This window comes from Melanerpes formicivorus, unplaced genomic scaffold, assembly GCF_026170545.1.
Source record: "Melanerpes formicivorus ecotype bairdi unplaced genomic scaffold, bMelFor1.0.p_v2 SCAF_93, whole genome shotgun sequence".
NCBI classification, from domain to species: domain Eukaryota; kingdom Metazoa; phylum Chordata; class Aves; order Piciformes; family Picidae; genus Melanerpes; species Melanerpes formicivorus.
Window position 1 is genome coordinate 29212 of NW_027142445.1, and position 15769 is coordinate 44980.

Here is a 15769-nt window from a genome sequence, read left to right on the forward strand (position 1 = left end):
TTGGGTTGGGAGATCATCGAGTCAGTAGCATCCGAGGCTTCTGCAGCAGAGCACAGAAGTCCCACAAGTTTGTGCCCCTTCTAATTAAATTCTCAGGGGTTCTGTGCCTGGTTTTGGTTGGGTTGGGTTTTTTTTGTGTGTAAACAACAGCTTGGTTTTGTTCCAGACGCAGACACAGGTCCAGCAGCAGCTCTTCCTACGGCTCCCGGAGGAAACGCAGCCGCAGCAGGTCGAGGGGCAGAGGCAAATCCTACAGGTCCCAGAGATCAAGGTCAAAAAGCAGAACAAGAAGGTAAGAGTGGTTGGTTGGTTGGTTGGGTGGTTTTTTCCCCCCTAGCAAAAAGGAGGAGTGTTGTGCTGCTTCAAAACATGAATTTCACATCTCGGTTGTGGTTCCTGGGCAGGGACACCTCTCAACTAGCCCAGGTTGCTCAGGGCCTCATCCAACCTGGCCAGCCCCCAGGGAGAGCACATCCACAACCTCCCTGGGCAACCTGTTCCAGTGTCTCACCAACTTCAGACTGAAGAACTTCTTCCTCAGATCCTGTCTAACCCTGCTCTGCATCAGCTTCACACCATTTCCCCTTGTCCTCTCTCAGACACCCTCATGAAAAGTCCCTCTGCAGCCTTCCTGCAGGATCCCTTCAGCTCTTGGAAAGCAGCTCTGAGGTCCCCCAGAACCTCCAGGCTGAACAACTCCAAGTTGCTCAGTGATTGTTTGAACTGTGTCACTTGAAACCTTTCCTAATGTGAGATCCTTCTGAGCTAGGGGTTGGACTAGATGACCTTTGGAGGTCCCTTCCTGCCCAGAGCAGTCTAGGAAATTGTTACTGGTAGAAAATTGGGTTTGAAGATCTCTTATATACTTCTCATTGGTTTTTATTTGATCAAGTGCAAAAAAAATCCACAACCCAACCCTACATTAATAAAGTCCTCTTGGGCTCAGTCTTACTACTTAAAGGTTCTGCCTCTCTTCTCCCTCTGCTGCCCCTCTTCCCCCCCTGCTCCTTGCCTCCCTCTGCTGCCCCTCTTCCCCCCCTGCTCCTTGCCTCCCTCTGCTGCCCCTCTTCCCCCTCCCCCCTTGCCTCCCTCTGCTGCCCCTCTTCCCCCTCCCCCCTTGCCTCCCTCTGCTGCCCCTCTTCCCCCTCCCCCCTTGCCTCCCTCTGCTGCCCCTCTTCCCCCTCCCCCCTTGCCTCCCTCTGCTGCCCCTCTTCCCCCTCCCCCCTTGCCTCCCTCTGCTGCCCCTCTTCCCCCTCCCCCCTTGCCTCCCTCTGCTGCCCCTCTTCCCCCTCCCCCCTTGCCTCCCTCTGCTGCCCCTCTTCCCCCTCCCCCCTTGCCTCCCTCTGCTGCCCCTCTTCCCCCTCCCCCCTTGCCTCCCTCTGCTGCCCCTCTTCCCCCTCCCCCCTTGCCTCCCTCTGCTGCCCCTCTTCCCCCTCCCCCCTTGCCTCCCTCTGCTGCCCCTCTTCCCCCTCCCCCCTTGCCTCCCTCTGCTGCCCCTCTTCCCCCTCCCCCCTTGCCTCCCTCTGCTGCCCCTCTTCCCCCTCCCCCCTTGCCTCCCTCTGCTGCCCCTCTTCCCCCTCCCCCCTTGCCTCCCTCTGCTGCCCCTCTTCCCCCTCCCCCCTTGCCTCCCTCTGCTGCCCCTCTTCCCCCTCCCCCCTTGCCTCCCTCTGCTGCCCCTCTTCCCCCTCCCCCCTTGCCTCCCTCTGCTGCCCCTCTTCCCCCCCTGCTCCTTGCCTCCCTCTGCTGCCCCTCTTCCCCCCCTGCTCCTTGCCTCCCTCTGCTGCCCCTCTTCCCCCCCTGCTCCTTGCCTCCCTCTGCTGCCCCTCTTCCCCCCCTGCTCCTTGCCTCCCTCTGCTGCCCCTCTTCCCCCCCTGCTCCTTGCCTCCCTCTGCTGCCCCTCTTCCCCCCCTGCTCCTTGCCTCCCTCTGCTGCCCCTCTTCCCCCCCTGCTCCTTGCCTCCCTCTGCTGCCCCTCTTCCCCACCCCATAAATACTGAAGTTGTTCATAGCTTGGTTGGTCAATGAATATTTCCACTCCCAAATTCAATCTTCAAGGTCCTTCCCAACCTTAAGGCTTCTATTAACAATTCCACTATTTAAATCTCAAGCAACTGCTTCAAATGGGGTTAGGAAAAAACCCCACCTCTGCTTCCTGCTCCTGTAATTAAAGGAGCTCCATTTATTTTCCTGTGCATTTTAGGAAGGGAAGCCACGAGGTGAAGTTTTCTCTGGGTGTCAGAAGGAGTTGTTGGCATTTTGATGTTGAATGTAATGGAGGCTCTCAGGCAGATCCAAGCTGTGTGCAGAGCAGCAGCCAGGTGACTCTGTGTGTGTGTGTGTGTGCACAAAGAATTGAGTCAAACCTCTCACTGCATTATTTCCCCCCCCCCCCCCCCCATAGCTAATCAGTAGAGCTGTTGCCTCTCAGTGCTGAAAAATCACTCGTGGAAGCCAGGAGGTTTGGCGCTCTCTCTTCTGTTTTGCTGCTCTCATGACTTATTCACAGCTCTTCATTAGAATAGTTGCCTGGACACTTATTGCTGCAGTGCCTTTGGAGTGGCAATTTGGTTATCTAAAGTCTCTCACTGCTCTCTGAGTGGGTTTAGCCTCTGAGCTGTGTGCAGGGACGCTGCTGTGCTGTCTGCAGCAGCCCTCCTGCAAACAAGGTCTCTTCCAACCTGGTCTATTCTATTCACTCTTTGGCTAATTGTGTTTGAAACACAGTGAAATGTTCCAACCCAGGTGAAAGGGAAGCTGTTCTGCAGGTTGGGAAATCAAACCTGACTGATTCTGGGTTCTTCCCCCTTGTCCTGTTTCAGACACCCTCCTGAAAAGTCCCTCTGCAGCCTTCCTGTACTGGGAAGCAGCTCTAAGGTGTCCCCCCTGCCCCGAACCTTCTCTTCTCCAGGCTGAACACCACCAGCTCCATCAGCCTGTCCTCGTGGCAGAGGTGCTCCAGCCCTTGGATCATCCTTGTGGCCTCCTCTGGACTGGCTCCAATAGCAGTAAAAAGCTCAGCTCTGTGCTGCTTGTCTTTGAAATGCTGCTGGGTTGTGGGCAGAGTATCACTGCCAGCACTTCATGGAACAGTGGGGGCTGGAAGGGGCCTCTGGGGGACATTTAGTCCAACCCCTCTGCTAAAGCAGGTTCTTGACTCAAGGCCTGAGCAACTCTGTTAATTGTCTAAGGAATCAATGTGAATATTGCAGGTTTCTCTCTCTCCTACCTGGTGAGCAAGGGGACCTTTGGAGTCCTTGGTCCCTTCAAATGGGCCTTTAATTCCGATGTTGTAGTATCACACAGAATAACAACATGGAAGAGACCTTCAAGATCATCCCTCTGCCATGTGCAGGGACAGCTCCTACTAGACCAAGTTACTTAAGACTCCATCCAGCCTGGCTCTGAACATTTGCAGGCTTGGAGCCTCCACAGCTTCTCTGGGCAACCTGTTCCAGTGCCTCAGCACCCTCCTGGGGAGGGATTTCTTCCTAGTGCCCAATCTCAATCCAGCTTCTTTCATTTTGAAGCCATCAGCCCTCATCCTGTCACTCCATGCCTTGGTGCAAAGTCCCTCTCCAGCTCTCCTGTAGCCCCTTTCAAATCCTGGAAGGCTGCTCTGAGGTCTCCCTGCAGCCTTCTCTTCTCCAGGCTGAGCAGCCCCAACTCTCTCAGCCTGGCTCACAGCAGAGGGCTTCCAGTTCTGCCAGCATTGCTGTGATCTCCTCTGGCTCTGCCCCTGTCCGTGCTGAGGACTCCAGAGCTGCCCCAGCACTGCATGGGGAGGTCTGAGCACAGCAGAGGGGCAGAATCCCCTCCCTGCCCCTGCTGCCCACACTGCTGGGGCTCAGGCCGGGCTGGGGCCGGGCTGGCAGCGCTCGGCAGATCTCGTTTGTAACCTACGATGAGATTGACACTTTGCTTTTGTTTTGGTGCTCTCTCTCAGGAGCTATGAAAACTTATGCCTATTATCACTGTTTTATTGGAGATCCATTCCCTTTTTTTTCCCCCACCCCCCTTCTCTGAGAGTCACAAAAGTGGGGCTCCCTTGCACCGCGTTGCCCGTGCCGCCGTCCTCCAGCGAGCCGCCGCGATGCAAATCGGGCCCTTAATAAGCTCACAAAGTGAATTTCAGGCAAAGCACCCAGATTTCCATTAAATTAGGGGGTTTTAAAACCCCGATTGAGTTTGTTTTACTGAGCATTTGCTTAATAACATTTTGCCTCCCTGCAATCTCGTGTTGGGTTGGTTTTTTTTTTCCAAGCCAATAATTCGTCTGCGGCGCGGCGGAGGAGATCCTCGGCGGGGGAAATTGAAAGCAACAGCTTCGCTTTCTCCAACCACACAGGGCAGGGAGGGAGGGAGGGAGGGGGAAAGAAGAGGAGAAGAAGGGGGGGGAGGAAAGGAAAGAAATATTCCAGCTCTGCAGAATTTAATAAATCATCCCATTTCCTAATTTGATCATATTAGATGCTGATGGTAGGGAGAAGCATTTCAAATCCCATCTCCTCATTAATATACATCAGGCTGGGGTGGAGGGGAGGAGGAGGAGGGGGGGGGGGAAGGGGAACAGAATGGAAATACTTATGCAGAGATGTCACAGTTCCTGTTTCTGAGTTTACTAAGTGGAACAGGTTGATGTGATCCTGGGTGCTATTTGTCAATGTCTCACTAAAATGGTTTGGGTCGAGTTATGGAGTCCAGCGAGACGGTGGCTGATAAATCAAAAGGGGATTGAGTGGACAGGAGGCAGTGATTGATACTGTGACAGGATATGAAGAAAGGAATCTTGATAGCAGGCGTGCAAGATATTGAATATGAGGAGCAAAATGGCCCTGGAGTATGGATATTATTCAAGGAAATGAGAATAATAATAATATCAGCTTGAAATGATTGCTGGGTGAAGATTAGGGGAGTTCTTATTAGAATATTCTGCTGCTCTGGACTGGGGCTGGGGGGGGTGGGGGAGGAACCTCAGGTTGCAGAGTATTTCTACGTGGAGAGAGGCTTGTTAATGTTTGGAGAGCTTTCCCTGCCACTTCATAGCATCATAGTATCATAGGCAGGGTTGGAAGGGACCACAAGGATCAGCTAGTTCCAACCCCCCTGCCATGGGCAGGGACACCCCACACTAGATCAGGCTGGCCAGAGCCTCGTCCAGCCTGGGCTTGAACACCTCCAGGGACAGGGCCCCAACCACCTCCCTGGACAACCCATTCCAGGGCTTCACCACTCTCTTCACCTTGCCCTGCTGGCCACACTCCTCTTGCTGCAGCCCAGGATCTGATTGGCTTTGTGGGCTGCAAGTGCACACTGAGAGCTCCTGTTGAGCTCCTCACTTGTTCTGCAAGTTGGTCCTAGCTGGAGATGTTTTTGCAGCAGGAGTTGGGACCACAAACCTTTTAATTCAGAGGAGCTTTAAATAGAATTAAGCCCAAGATGTTAACCTTGATTCCTTGGGTTGGTTCCAGGCTGTGGTTACAGAGTGTTTCACCAGGATTGCCTTTAAATAGTCACCAGAATTGCCTTTAATATTTAATTTTGATTTAAATGTAATATTTAAAGGGCAATTCTGGAGAGCATTTAAATAGTCACCAGGATTGCCTTTAAATAGACACTTGCTTTTTCTTTCCCCCCAAAGTGTTTTGGCTTTTTCCCTTTCCCTTAAGCTTCAAACTGCTGCTTTGAGAGCTCTTTAAGGCAGTTCAACTCCAAGGCAGGCACAGTAAGAGTCAGTAGCTACCTGAGGGGAGTAACTTAGAGTCATAGATTCAATCAGGTTGGAAAGGACCTCAGAGATCGAATCCAACCTATTACCTAATCCCCAACACCTCCTGACAACTCAACCATGGCTCCAAGTGCCACATCCAAGCCTTTGTTGAACACCTCTAGTGATGGTGACTCCACCACCTCCCTGGGCAGCACATCCCAATGGCCAATCTCTCTTGCTGGGAAGAACTTTCTCCTCAGCTTCAGCCTAAACCTCCCCTGGCACAGCTGGAGACTGTGTCCTCTTGTTCTGGTGCTGCTTGCCTGGGAGAAGAGCCAACCCCCACTTGGCTACAACCTCCCTTCAGGGAGTTGTAGAAAGCAAGAAGGTCACCCCTGAGCCTCCTCTTATCTAGGCTAAGCAACCCCAGCTCCCTCAGCCTCTCCTCACAGGGCTGTGCTCCAGACCCCTCCCCAGTTTACCTACCTAAGGAGGGTAACTACCATGTGCAAATTAATCCTGGGTGTAGAATTTACTCAAGGTGAGGCTCAACAGGGCTCAGGGCAACCTGACCTAGTGGAGGATGTCCCTGCTGAGTGCAGGGGGTTGGGCTGGGTGACCTTTGGAGGTCCCTTCCAACCCAGACCATTCTGTGGTACCAAGAGCTTTGAGCTGGCAGTGAAGGAAGTGTTGGGTGTTTAGTTCCAAATGTGTGTGTGGGGGCACCATGGTTACATCTCATTTCTTCATCCTTTTTCCTGTCTGGTATTTACATGGTGTCCTGGGGTGCCTTAAGAATGTGGCCAGTAGGTCAAGGTGCCCTGGGGAGAGCACATCTGGAGTATTGTGACCAGTGCTGGGCTCCCCAGTTCAAGAGGTGCAGGGAACTGCTGGAGAGAGTCCAGGGGAGGCAATGAGGATGATGAAGGGACTGGAACGATTCTGTGAGGAGGAAAGGCTGAGAGCCATGGGGCTGTTGAGCCTGGAAAGGAGCAGCCCTAGAGGGGACCTGAGCAATGCCTATAAACATCTGAATGCTGGGGGGGGAAAGAAGCAGAGGCCAGGCTCTGTCTGGTGGTATCCTGTGATAGGACAAGGGGAGTGGACACAAACAGAAACCCAGGAGGCTCCACCTGAACATGAGGAGAAACTTGCCCTGAAGTTAGAGATTGTTGCCTTTGGGGTTGATCTGCACTCAAAGCACTGGCAAGGGTCAGGCATCTCTTGTGTGTGGGGTGGGGGTTTGGTCTGTGAGAGTTCCCTTTTTTTAGCTTTCTTCTTTCAAGTAAATGCAAACCACTGCTGGGAAGTGCCCCAGTGAAGAGTCAGCATTGCACAGGGCAGTGCTGCTGGGAAGACTTTGGACAGATGAATGCTTTTGTGTTTGTATCACTTGGATTGGTGAACAGGAGTGAGGCTGGCTTCAGTTGCTCTCCTTTTTTCCATGCTTCAGTTGTTATAGTGTGGTGCAGGTGACTAAAAGGGTTCTCAAGCCCTGAGCCAGGCTGCCCAGGGCAGTGATGGAGTCCCCATCCCTGGAGGGGTTTCAGAGCTGTGTGGATATGGTGCTGAGGGCCGTGGTTGGGTGCTGAGCTGGCAGTGCTGGGGTAAGGCTTGGACTGGCTCATCTTGAAGGTCTCTTCCAACCGCAGTGATTCTCTGATTCTATTCATGTCTTAGTCTTTCCAAACTGAACCCTTGCCCTCTCAGATCTTACAGCTGATATCAAGTGTTGGATCAAGACACAATCTGTGCAAAGCCTCCTTTGAGGTCCAGGCTCTGTCTGTCCTGGTTAGTACACACTGGTGGAGAGCTGCTCATAGATTACAGAGTGAGTTTCAATTAGCATAGAATTGCTTTGACTGGAAAAGCCCTTTCAGGTCATCCAGTCCAACCATTCTCCAACTCTGCCAAGGCTGGGGCTAAGCCATGGCCCTCAGCACCACAGCTCTGCCTCTTTTAAACACTTCCAGGCATGGAGACTCAACCACCTCCCTGGGCAGCCTGGGCCAGGCTTTGAGAACCCTTTCAGTGCAGAAGTTTCTTCTAATGTCCAACTTGAGGCTGTTGCCTCTCTTCTTATCCCTTACTGCTGGAGAGATGAGCCCAACCTCCACCTTGCTTCAACCTCCTATCAAGAGTCTTCTTCAGGAAGAATTTTCTTTCTGACGAGGAAATGCAGGCCTTTAGGGGAGGGAAAGATGAAGGGGTGTACATCCTGAGGCAGACATCTCAGCAGCAGTGCCTAGTAGAAGAGATAATGACAGGTAGAGAGGCAAATTGTGAGTAGCCTTACGAGCTGGACAGCTTCTGGAGGCAGAGGTTAATTAGAGAATGGATTGGAGTGGCTCCAGCAGTGGGCAGAGATCATCACAGTTGTGTGGATTGAAGAGAGTGATTTGTGAGGAGCCTGTGAAGATAATTTCAATATAGTGCAGCTGGATGGAGTGGAAGTTGGAGCTGGTTTGGGATGAAGAGTTAGAGGTCTTGCCTGTGGGAGTGTTAGCATAGCTGATGTGAGCTGTCATAGAACCTGCAAGGTTGGAAAAGACCTTTCAGATCACCAAGTCCAACTGTAAGCCAACCTCCATGGCTGCTAAACTGTGGCCTGTGGGAAAGGAAGGGCTTGGGGGGAGGGTGAAGGTCTTCTGGACTCTCCATCCTGCCAGTGTCAGGCAGTATGAGTTTTATTGTCTGATGGGAAGAAGATGGAAGGAATTAGGAAGTGGAATTTGAGTAACAAGAGCAGCATTGACTGAGAGCTGTGGGTGGAGAGGGGACTTGCTTGGCTCTCTCTATCTGCTGTGAGAAACAAGAAATGACAGCTGTGAAGAACAGGGTTGGGGGCATCTCGTCAGCCAGGCCTGAAAAGCTGTCTGAGGCTATAAAAATGCTTTGGAAATGGAGGCAAGAAGCAGATGAAAGTCCTGGAAGGAATCAAGCAATGCTATTGCAGTACTTCTTTATTTCATCTGGGAGCAGCTCCTGGAGTTGCTGCTTCAAAGTTTGGACCTGCTGCCTGTACTTGCTACCCAAATTCACATGCTCATGTGTAGCCAGACCTCCAAACCCTTCTAGGAAACCATGCAGGTTTCTCTCTCCTCTCCCTGGTGAGGAAGGGGAGCTTTGGAGGCTTGGGTCCATCAGAATGTGCATTTAATTCAGCTGCTGTAGTATCACACAATCAGACTGGTTTGGCTTGGAAGGGACCTCAAAGATCATCCAGTATCAATCCCCTTGCTTTGGGCAGGGACACCTGCCCCTAGAGCAGGTTGCTCAAGGTCTCATCCAACCTGACTTTCAACACTTCCAGGCTTAGAGCCTCTACAGCTTTTCTGGACAAGCTTTTCAGTGCTTTAGAACCCTCAAGGGCAAGAAGTTCCTCCTCAATCCAGCTTCTTCCAGTCTGAAGCTATCACTCCCAACCTGTCACTCCATGCCTTGGTCTAAAGTCTCTCTCCAGCTCTCCTGTAGCTGTAGCCCCCTTCAGATCCTTGGAGGCTGCTCTAAGGTCTCCCTGGAGTCTTCTCTTTCCCAGGCTGACAAAGCTCAACTCTCTCAGCCTGGCCTCACAGCAGAGGGCTTCCAGCCCTGCCAGCATTGCTGTGGCCTCCTCTGGCCCTGCTCCACCAGGTCCCTGTCTGTGCTGAGCTGAAGACTCCAGAGCTGCCCTAGTACTGCAGGGAAGGTCACAGCAGAGGGGCAGAATCCCCTCCCTGCCCCTGCTGCCCACACTGCTGGGGCTCAGCCCAGGGCAGGCTGGGGCTGGGCTGGCAGTGCTCGGTGCCTGCTCCTCTCCAGCTCTGCACCCCCAGCACCACCAAGTCCTCCTCCTCAGGGTTGTTCTGTGTCCATTCTCCACCCAGCCTGGATTTATTCTTGGGGTTGCTCCAATTTATTTCCCTGAACTTCAAATGAAGGCTTGGGGCAGGGAAGGAGGAGCAAAACCCAGCTTGCTCAGTTTGCTGATGTACTCTTCAGTTTCTCTGTGGAGGGTCACCTCAGATCCTATTTCCTCTTCTCACCCCCATCCCCCTCCTCCCCCCAATAAATCAAACCCTGCAGGCTTTATTGAGGCTCTTGTTGTGTCACAGGTTTGTCCTGGGTTTAACTCAGCTGGCAGCTGAGTCCTGGCAGTGCATTTAGAACAGAGGGGTTTTCTCCTTCCATCCCCTCCTCCCCTCTGGGTGGCCAAGGAGGAAAGTGTGGTGGGGGTAGCCCTGGCCTTTGGTCCCTCCTAGTCAGCTTAGACCAATACAAGGTTGTCTCACCAAGAGCTTCTAAAAATATTTTTCAGCTGTAATAATTGGGGGGGGAGGGGGAGGGAAAGGGGGAACTGAACAGTTTGCCTGCTTGACTCTGGTGGCAAAAATAGAGCAGCCCTGAAGATGTCCTGGAGCAGCAACCCACCACCAAGCACCTTCCCTGCATCTAATTGACCACTGTGGGAAATTAAACTTCACAAGGCAATGCCAAGGGCCCTTAAGTTATCAATAAGGCCAAGGAGCTGCTAGTGACAGTTGCTTTGATGCCTTTCATTGCTATAAACCCCCCTCAAAAACCAGAAAGCCTTAAAGATGTGACTGCCTAAGTGCTGCTTGGGTAGAGCTGAGAATGGAGTCTAATTAGGTGTAAACTTGTGTTCCAAAGCAGCCCAGGTGTGATGTACACAGGAAGGGTTAGAAATTGAGCTGCTTGTTGCTCTTAACCTTTTTTATTTCCCCCTTTGGCAATGGATGTGTTTGCAGGTTGGGGTTTGTGTTATCCACTGAGCTGCTCATTGCCCCAGACCCTTTCTGCTTCTCCTTTTAGCAAAGGGGATGTGTGCAGGTTGGGGTTTGTGTTCTAATCTGAGCTGCTTATTGCCCCCAAACCCTTTTATTTCCCCCTTTGGCAATGGATGCGTTTGCAGGTTGGGGTTTGTGTTATCCACTGAGCTGCTCATTGCCCCAGACCCTTTCTGCTTCTCCTTTTAGCAAAGGGGATGTGTGCAGGTTGGGGTTTGTGTTCTAATCTGAGCTGCTTATTGCCCCCAAACCCTTTTATTTCCCTCTTTGGCAATGGATGTGTTTGCAGGTTGGGGTTTGTGTTATCCACTGAGCTGCTCATTGCCCCAGACCCTTTCTGCTTCTCCTTTTAGCAAAGGGGGTGTTTGCAGGATGGGTTTTGTGTTCTAATCTGAGCTGTTTATTGCCCCCAGACCCTTTTATTTCCCCCTTTAGCAAAGGATGTGTTTGCAGGTTGGGGTTTGTGTTATCCACTGAGCTGTTTATTGCCCCCTAACCATTTATTTCCCCCATTGGCAATGGATGTGTATGCAGGTTGGGGTTTGTGTTCTAATCTGAGCTGCTTATTGCCCTCAGACCCTTTTATTTCCCCCTTTGGCAAAGGATGTGTTTGCAGGATGGGGTTTGTGTTATAATCTGAGCTGCTTATTGCCCCCTAACCATTTATTTCCCCCTTTGGCAATGGATGTGTATGCAGGTTGGGGTTTGTGTTCTAATCTGAGCTGCTTATTGCCCCCAGACCCTTTATTTCCCCCTTTGGCAAAGGATGTGTTTGCAGGATGGGGTTTGTGTTATAATCTGAGCTGCTTATTGCCCCCAGACCCTTTTATTTCCCCCTTTGGCAATGGATGTGCTTGCAGGTTGGGGTTTGTGTTATCCACTGAGCTGCTCATTGCCCCAAACCCTTTCTGCTTCTCCTTTTAGCAAAGGGGATGTGTGCAGGTTGGGGTTTGTGTTCTAATCTGAGCTACTTTTTGCCCCCAAACCCCTTTTATTTCTCCCTTTGGCAAAGGGTGTGCTTGCAGGTTGGGGTTTGTGTTATCCACTGAGCTTCTTATTGCCCCCAAACCATTTATTTCCCCCTTTGGCAATGGATGTGCTTGCAGGTTGGGGTTTGTGTTATAATCTGAGCTGTTTATTGCCCCAAAACCCTTTCTGCTTCTCCTTTTAGCAAAGGGGATGTGTGCAGGTTGGGGTTTGTGTTATCCACTGAGCTGCTCATTGCCCCCAAACCCTTTTATTTCTCCCTTTGGCAATGGATGTGTTTGCAGGTTGGGGTTTGTGTTATCCACTGAGCTGCTCATTGCCCAACCCCCTATTCTTTCTCCCTTTGGCAAAGGATGTGCTTGCAGTTGAGGCTTTTTTAGGGTTTAGTTCCTTTTTTTGTGCTGCAGTTCCCTGGTAGGGAACAGGCACTCAAAGGCAGGAATCTGATTTCCCTCAGCAGAGGATGGACTCTCTGATGTGTCAGTGTCTACATTCTAAGCTACTTGGTGTGGTTTTTTTTTTCCCCCCAGGAAGAGTGGTCAAGCCTTGGGATGGGCTGCCCAGGGAAGTGGTAGAGTCACCTGCCCTGAATGTGTTTAAAGGTCATTTAGATGTGGTGCTTGGGGAGATGGTTTAGGGAATGACCTTTGCAGAGTAGGGTTCTGGGTTGGACTTGATCATAAAATTGTCAGGGTTGGAGGGGAGCTCAAGGCTCAGCCAGTTCCAACCCCCCTGCCATGGGCAGGGACACCTCACACCACAGCAGGTTGCTCACAGCCACCTCCAGCCTGGCTGCAAACACCTCCAGGCAGGAGGCTTCCACCACCTCCCTGGGCAACCTGTGCCAGGCTCTCACCACCCTCCTGGGGAACAACTTCTTCCTCACATCCAATCTCAATCTCCCCACTTCTACTTTTGCTCCATCCCCCCAGTCCTATCCCTCCCTGACACCCTCAGAAGTCCCTCCCTAGCTTTCATGTAGCCCCCTTCAGACCCTGGAAGACCACAATGAGGTCTCCTGGGAGCCTTCTCTTCTCCAGATCCTGAGGGTCTTTTCCAGCCTGAATGTTTCTGTGGTCTATATTCTGTATCTTTACTTCTAATCCTCCTTTCCACCCCCCCTGCTACCACAGATTGTGTTTCCTAGCCAGAGCTGTTATTCCTTTAGCTGCAGAGCTCACATTTCTGCAGGCAGTGATGCAAACCAACCTAGAGCAGATGTCTTAAAGATGGGTTGGTAACATAAAGCCTTCACTGAGTGCTCTCTAAGCTGCTGCTGTTCCCAGGGTTAGTTGCTAGTATGTGATGATCACAATGAGAAACACAACCCCTTAGAACTGAGCAGAAATATTTTGTTGCTTTTCATTCCCACTTTTCATCCTTTCTAATAATATAGCAGAGTCTCACAGAAGTGGTTTGGGTTGAGAGAGACCTCTGGAGATCCCTGCTAGTGCAGGTGCCCCCAGAGCAGCTTGCATAGAAGTCATAGAAGCCTAGAATCACAGAAGTGTTTCAGTTGGAAAAGACCTCCAAGATGATCCAGTCCAACCAGCAACCCCACACCACCATGGCCATGAACCAATATCCTCAAGTGCCATGGCCATAGGTTTCCTGAACAGCTTCAGGGATGGGGACTCCACCACCTCCCTGGGCAGCCTGTGCCAATCCCTGACCACTCTGGCAGAAGAGAATTCTGTGATAGAATCACAGAAGCCTAGAACTGGGGTTGGGAAAGCCCTCTGAGATCAACCAGCACCCCAACACCACCATGGCCACCAAACCCTGGCCCCAGGTGCCACAGCCACAGGTTTCTTGAATACCTCCAGGCATGGGGACTCCACCACCTCCCTGGGCAGCCTGGGCCAGTCCCTGACCACTATGGCAGCAGAGAAATTTTTCCTCCTTTCCAGCCTACCCCTCCCCTGGCACAATTTCAGGCCATCTCCCTTTAGCTCTTGCTGAGCATTGCTCAGCTCCCCTCTGGGGCTGCTCTTCTGCAGGCTCTCACCCCCAGGGCTCTCAGCTTTTGCTCCTCACAGAGCTGCTCCAGGCCCCTCAGTATTTTCATAGCCCTCTGCTAGGCTCTTGAGAGCTCTCCCTCTTGCTTTCTCCCAGGGGGCAGCAAGAGAAGAAGTTGAAATGCCCCTGCATGGACAACACTGGGTGGGGAAAAGGGAAAAGAGGTCAAGCATGGGGCACTGAAGTTGAGATAAGGTGAAAGCCAATTTTAATGCTAGGGTAAGGTGCTGAGCAGGGGCTGTTGGCAGTTTCTCCAGCAGGGCAGCAGATCTGCATGAGATTGCAGGGGATGAAAACCTGCTGCAGCTTCAGCTGCTCTTTGCATGGATTTATTGGTGTAAAACTTTGGCCCTCCCACAGCTGCTGGCAAAGCTGCTCCTGGCCTCGGCCAGTCTGGATTGTTACTGAGGTGTGATGTGCGAGGAAGAAAGGATTACCCCTCAGAAAGTGATAATTTCAGACACATGTAGAGTTTTCATCCTGTTGCTGTTGGAACAGTGCTGAAGTTTGCTGGCTGAGCGAAACACTTGACGGTGAAATGTGTGATCGCATCAGGGAAAAATGTGCCAGCTGCTTGTTTTGTCTGGGGGGTAGGTGGAGGCAGCTGAACAAAAGTGGCTGCTTGAAAAGAACAGAGGGAGTTTATATTGAACTATTTACTTCCCTTAGTGTTAAGTGGAGAGAGAGAGAGAGAGGTATTTAAATGTATGTTTGAAAGGAGGGAAGGCTAGGAAGTGAATATTTATTAATATCTACTTCATTATTAATTGTCACTTCAGTCTGATTGCTCTTTTGTAGAATCTTTGCCAGGGAGAGCTGGGCAGGGAGAGACTGAATGGAATCCAACCAGGCCAGGGGCAGGGTCTGGCATCTGGGAAAGAGCAACCTCATGGAGCAGGAGAGGTTGGGGACTGCCCTGCTGGAGAGCAGCTCTGGGGAAAGGGACCTGGGGGTGCTGGTGGCCAGCAGGATGGCCAGGAGCCAGCAATGTGCCCTGGTGGAAGGCCAAGGGCATCAGAGGGGCTGTGGTTTGTAGGTCAGAGAGGTTTTCCTGCCCCTCTGCTTTGCCCTGCTGAGGCCACAGCTGGAATCTTGTGTCCAGCTCTGGGGCCCCTCAACCCAAGAAGGAGCTCAGGGAACTGCCTGAGAGAGTCCATCCCAGAGGCACAGAGCTGCTGCAGGCAGTGGAACATCTCCTGGGAGGCCAGGCTGAGGCAGCTGGAGCTTGGAGCTGGGAGCAGAGCAGCCTGAGGGCTGCCCTCATTGCTGGGGATAAAGATGTGCAGGGCTGGAGCCAGGCTCTGCTCAGGGATGTGCAAGGACAGCACCAGGGGCACTGGGGGCAAGCTGGAGCAGAGGAGGTGCCAAGGGAACAGGAGGGAAAACTTTGTCCCTGTGAGGGTGGCAGAGCCTGGAGCAGGCTGCCCAGAGAGGCTGTGGAGTCTCCTCTGGAGCCTTTCCAACCCCCCCGGATGTGTTCTGGGTGCCCCTGCTCTGGCAGGGGGTTTGGGCTGGATGCTCTCTGGAGGTCCCTTCCTTTCCTGGCCATTCTGTGTTTCTGTGAAAGAGATTTGTGTCTACAAAAGAACAATCAGAACATTTGATTGCATTGGGGTTTTGCAGAGAAAGGCTCCAATTCTCCTGCCTCCCTCCCCAGGCCTTTGGAGCAATGTTTTCAACATGCATTTCCCTTCAGAACTGTGATTTTTCAGCTCTCTTTCAGGGCTGTTTTCCATAGGATCATCTCAGCCCCTACCCAAGCTAAACCAACCCAAGGCCCTCTCCTTGCCTGTAAAGGGTTTTGATTTTTAGGCTCAGCTCAAATAAGTGATTCCAACTTGTTTGTAGTTCTGAGCTGCTGATTTATAGCCTGGAAAATGAAGGCAAGGGTAGGGGTGGGGGGGGTTTAAATTATGCATATACTGTTAGGTTTGTGGTTGGGGCTTCCCTCCCCCCCCCCCCTTTTTTTCCTTCTTCTGTAGTTTCTTTTTGCTGCTGTTGTATGGAAGCAAGCAGGGATAAGCTACATTGAAACAGAATTTCAATGAAGCTGTGGCATAGCACTGCAAAAAAAAAAACCACCACCCCAAACCAATCTGTTAGCAGCCTGCTATCAAAAAGATGTGCTAAAAGTTTTCTCCTCTCTTACAGCTTCTTGATTGGAGAAGGGAGAGAGAGAGAGAGAGAGAGGGAGGGGGGAGGTAGAGGGGGGGGAGGAAAAAAAAAAGGCCAGCAAACCCTTTTCCTATTTTTCTGCTCTGTAGTCTTCT

General features: G+C 51.8%; 1 protein-coding gene across 1 annotated transcript in view; it reads left to right on the top strand.

The window, feature by feature from the left end:
* The window catches only part of RSRC1 (arginine and serine rich coiled-coil 1), a 170600-nt gene that overhangs the window by 6729 nt on the left and 148102 nt on the right, over positions 1-15769 (top strand). Inside the window, exon 3 of the mRNA XM_068165813.1 lies at positions 167-292. Within this exon, the coding sequence (XP_068021914.1) occupies positions 167-292 (126 nt within the window). The remainder of the gene's footprint in view (positions 1-166; positions 293-15769) is intronic.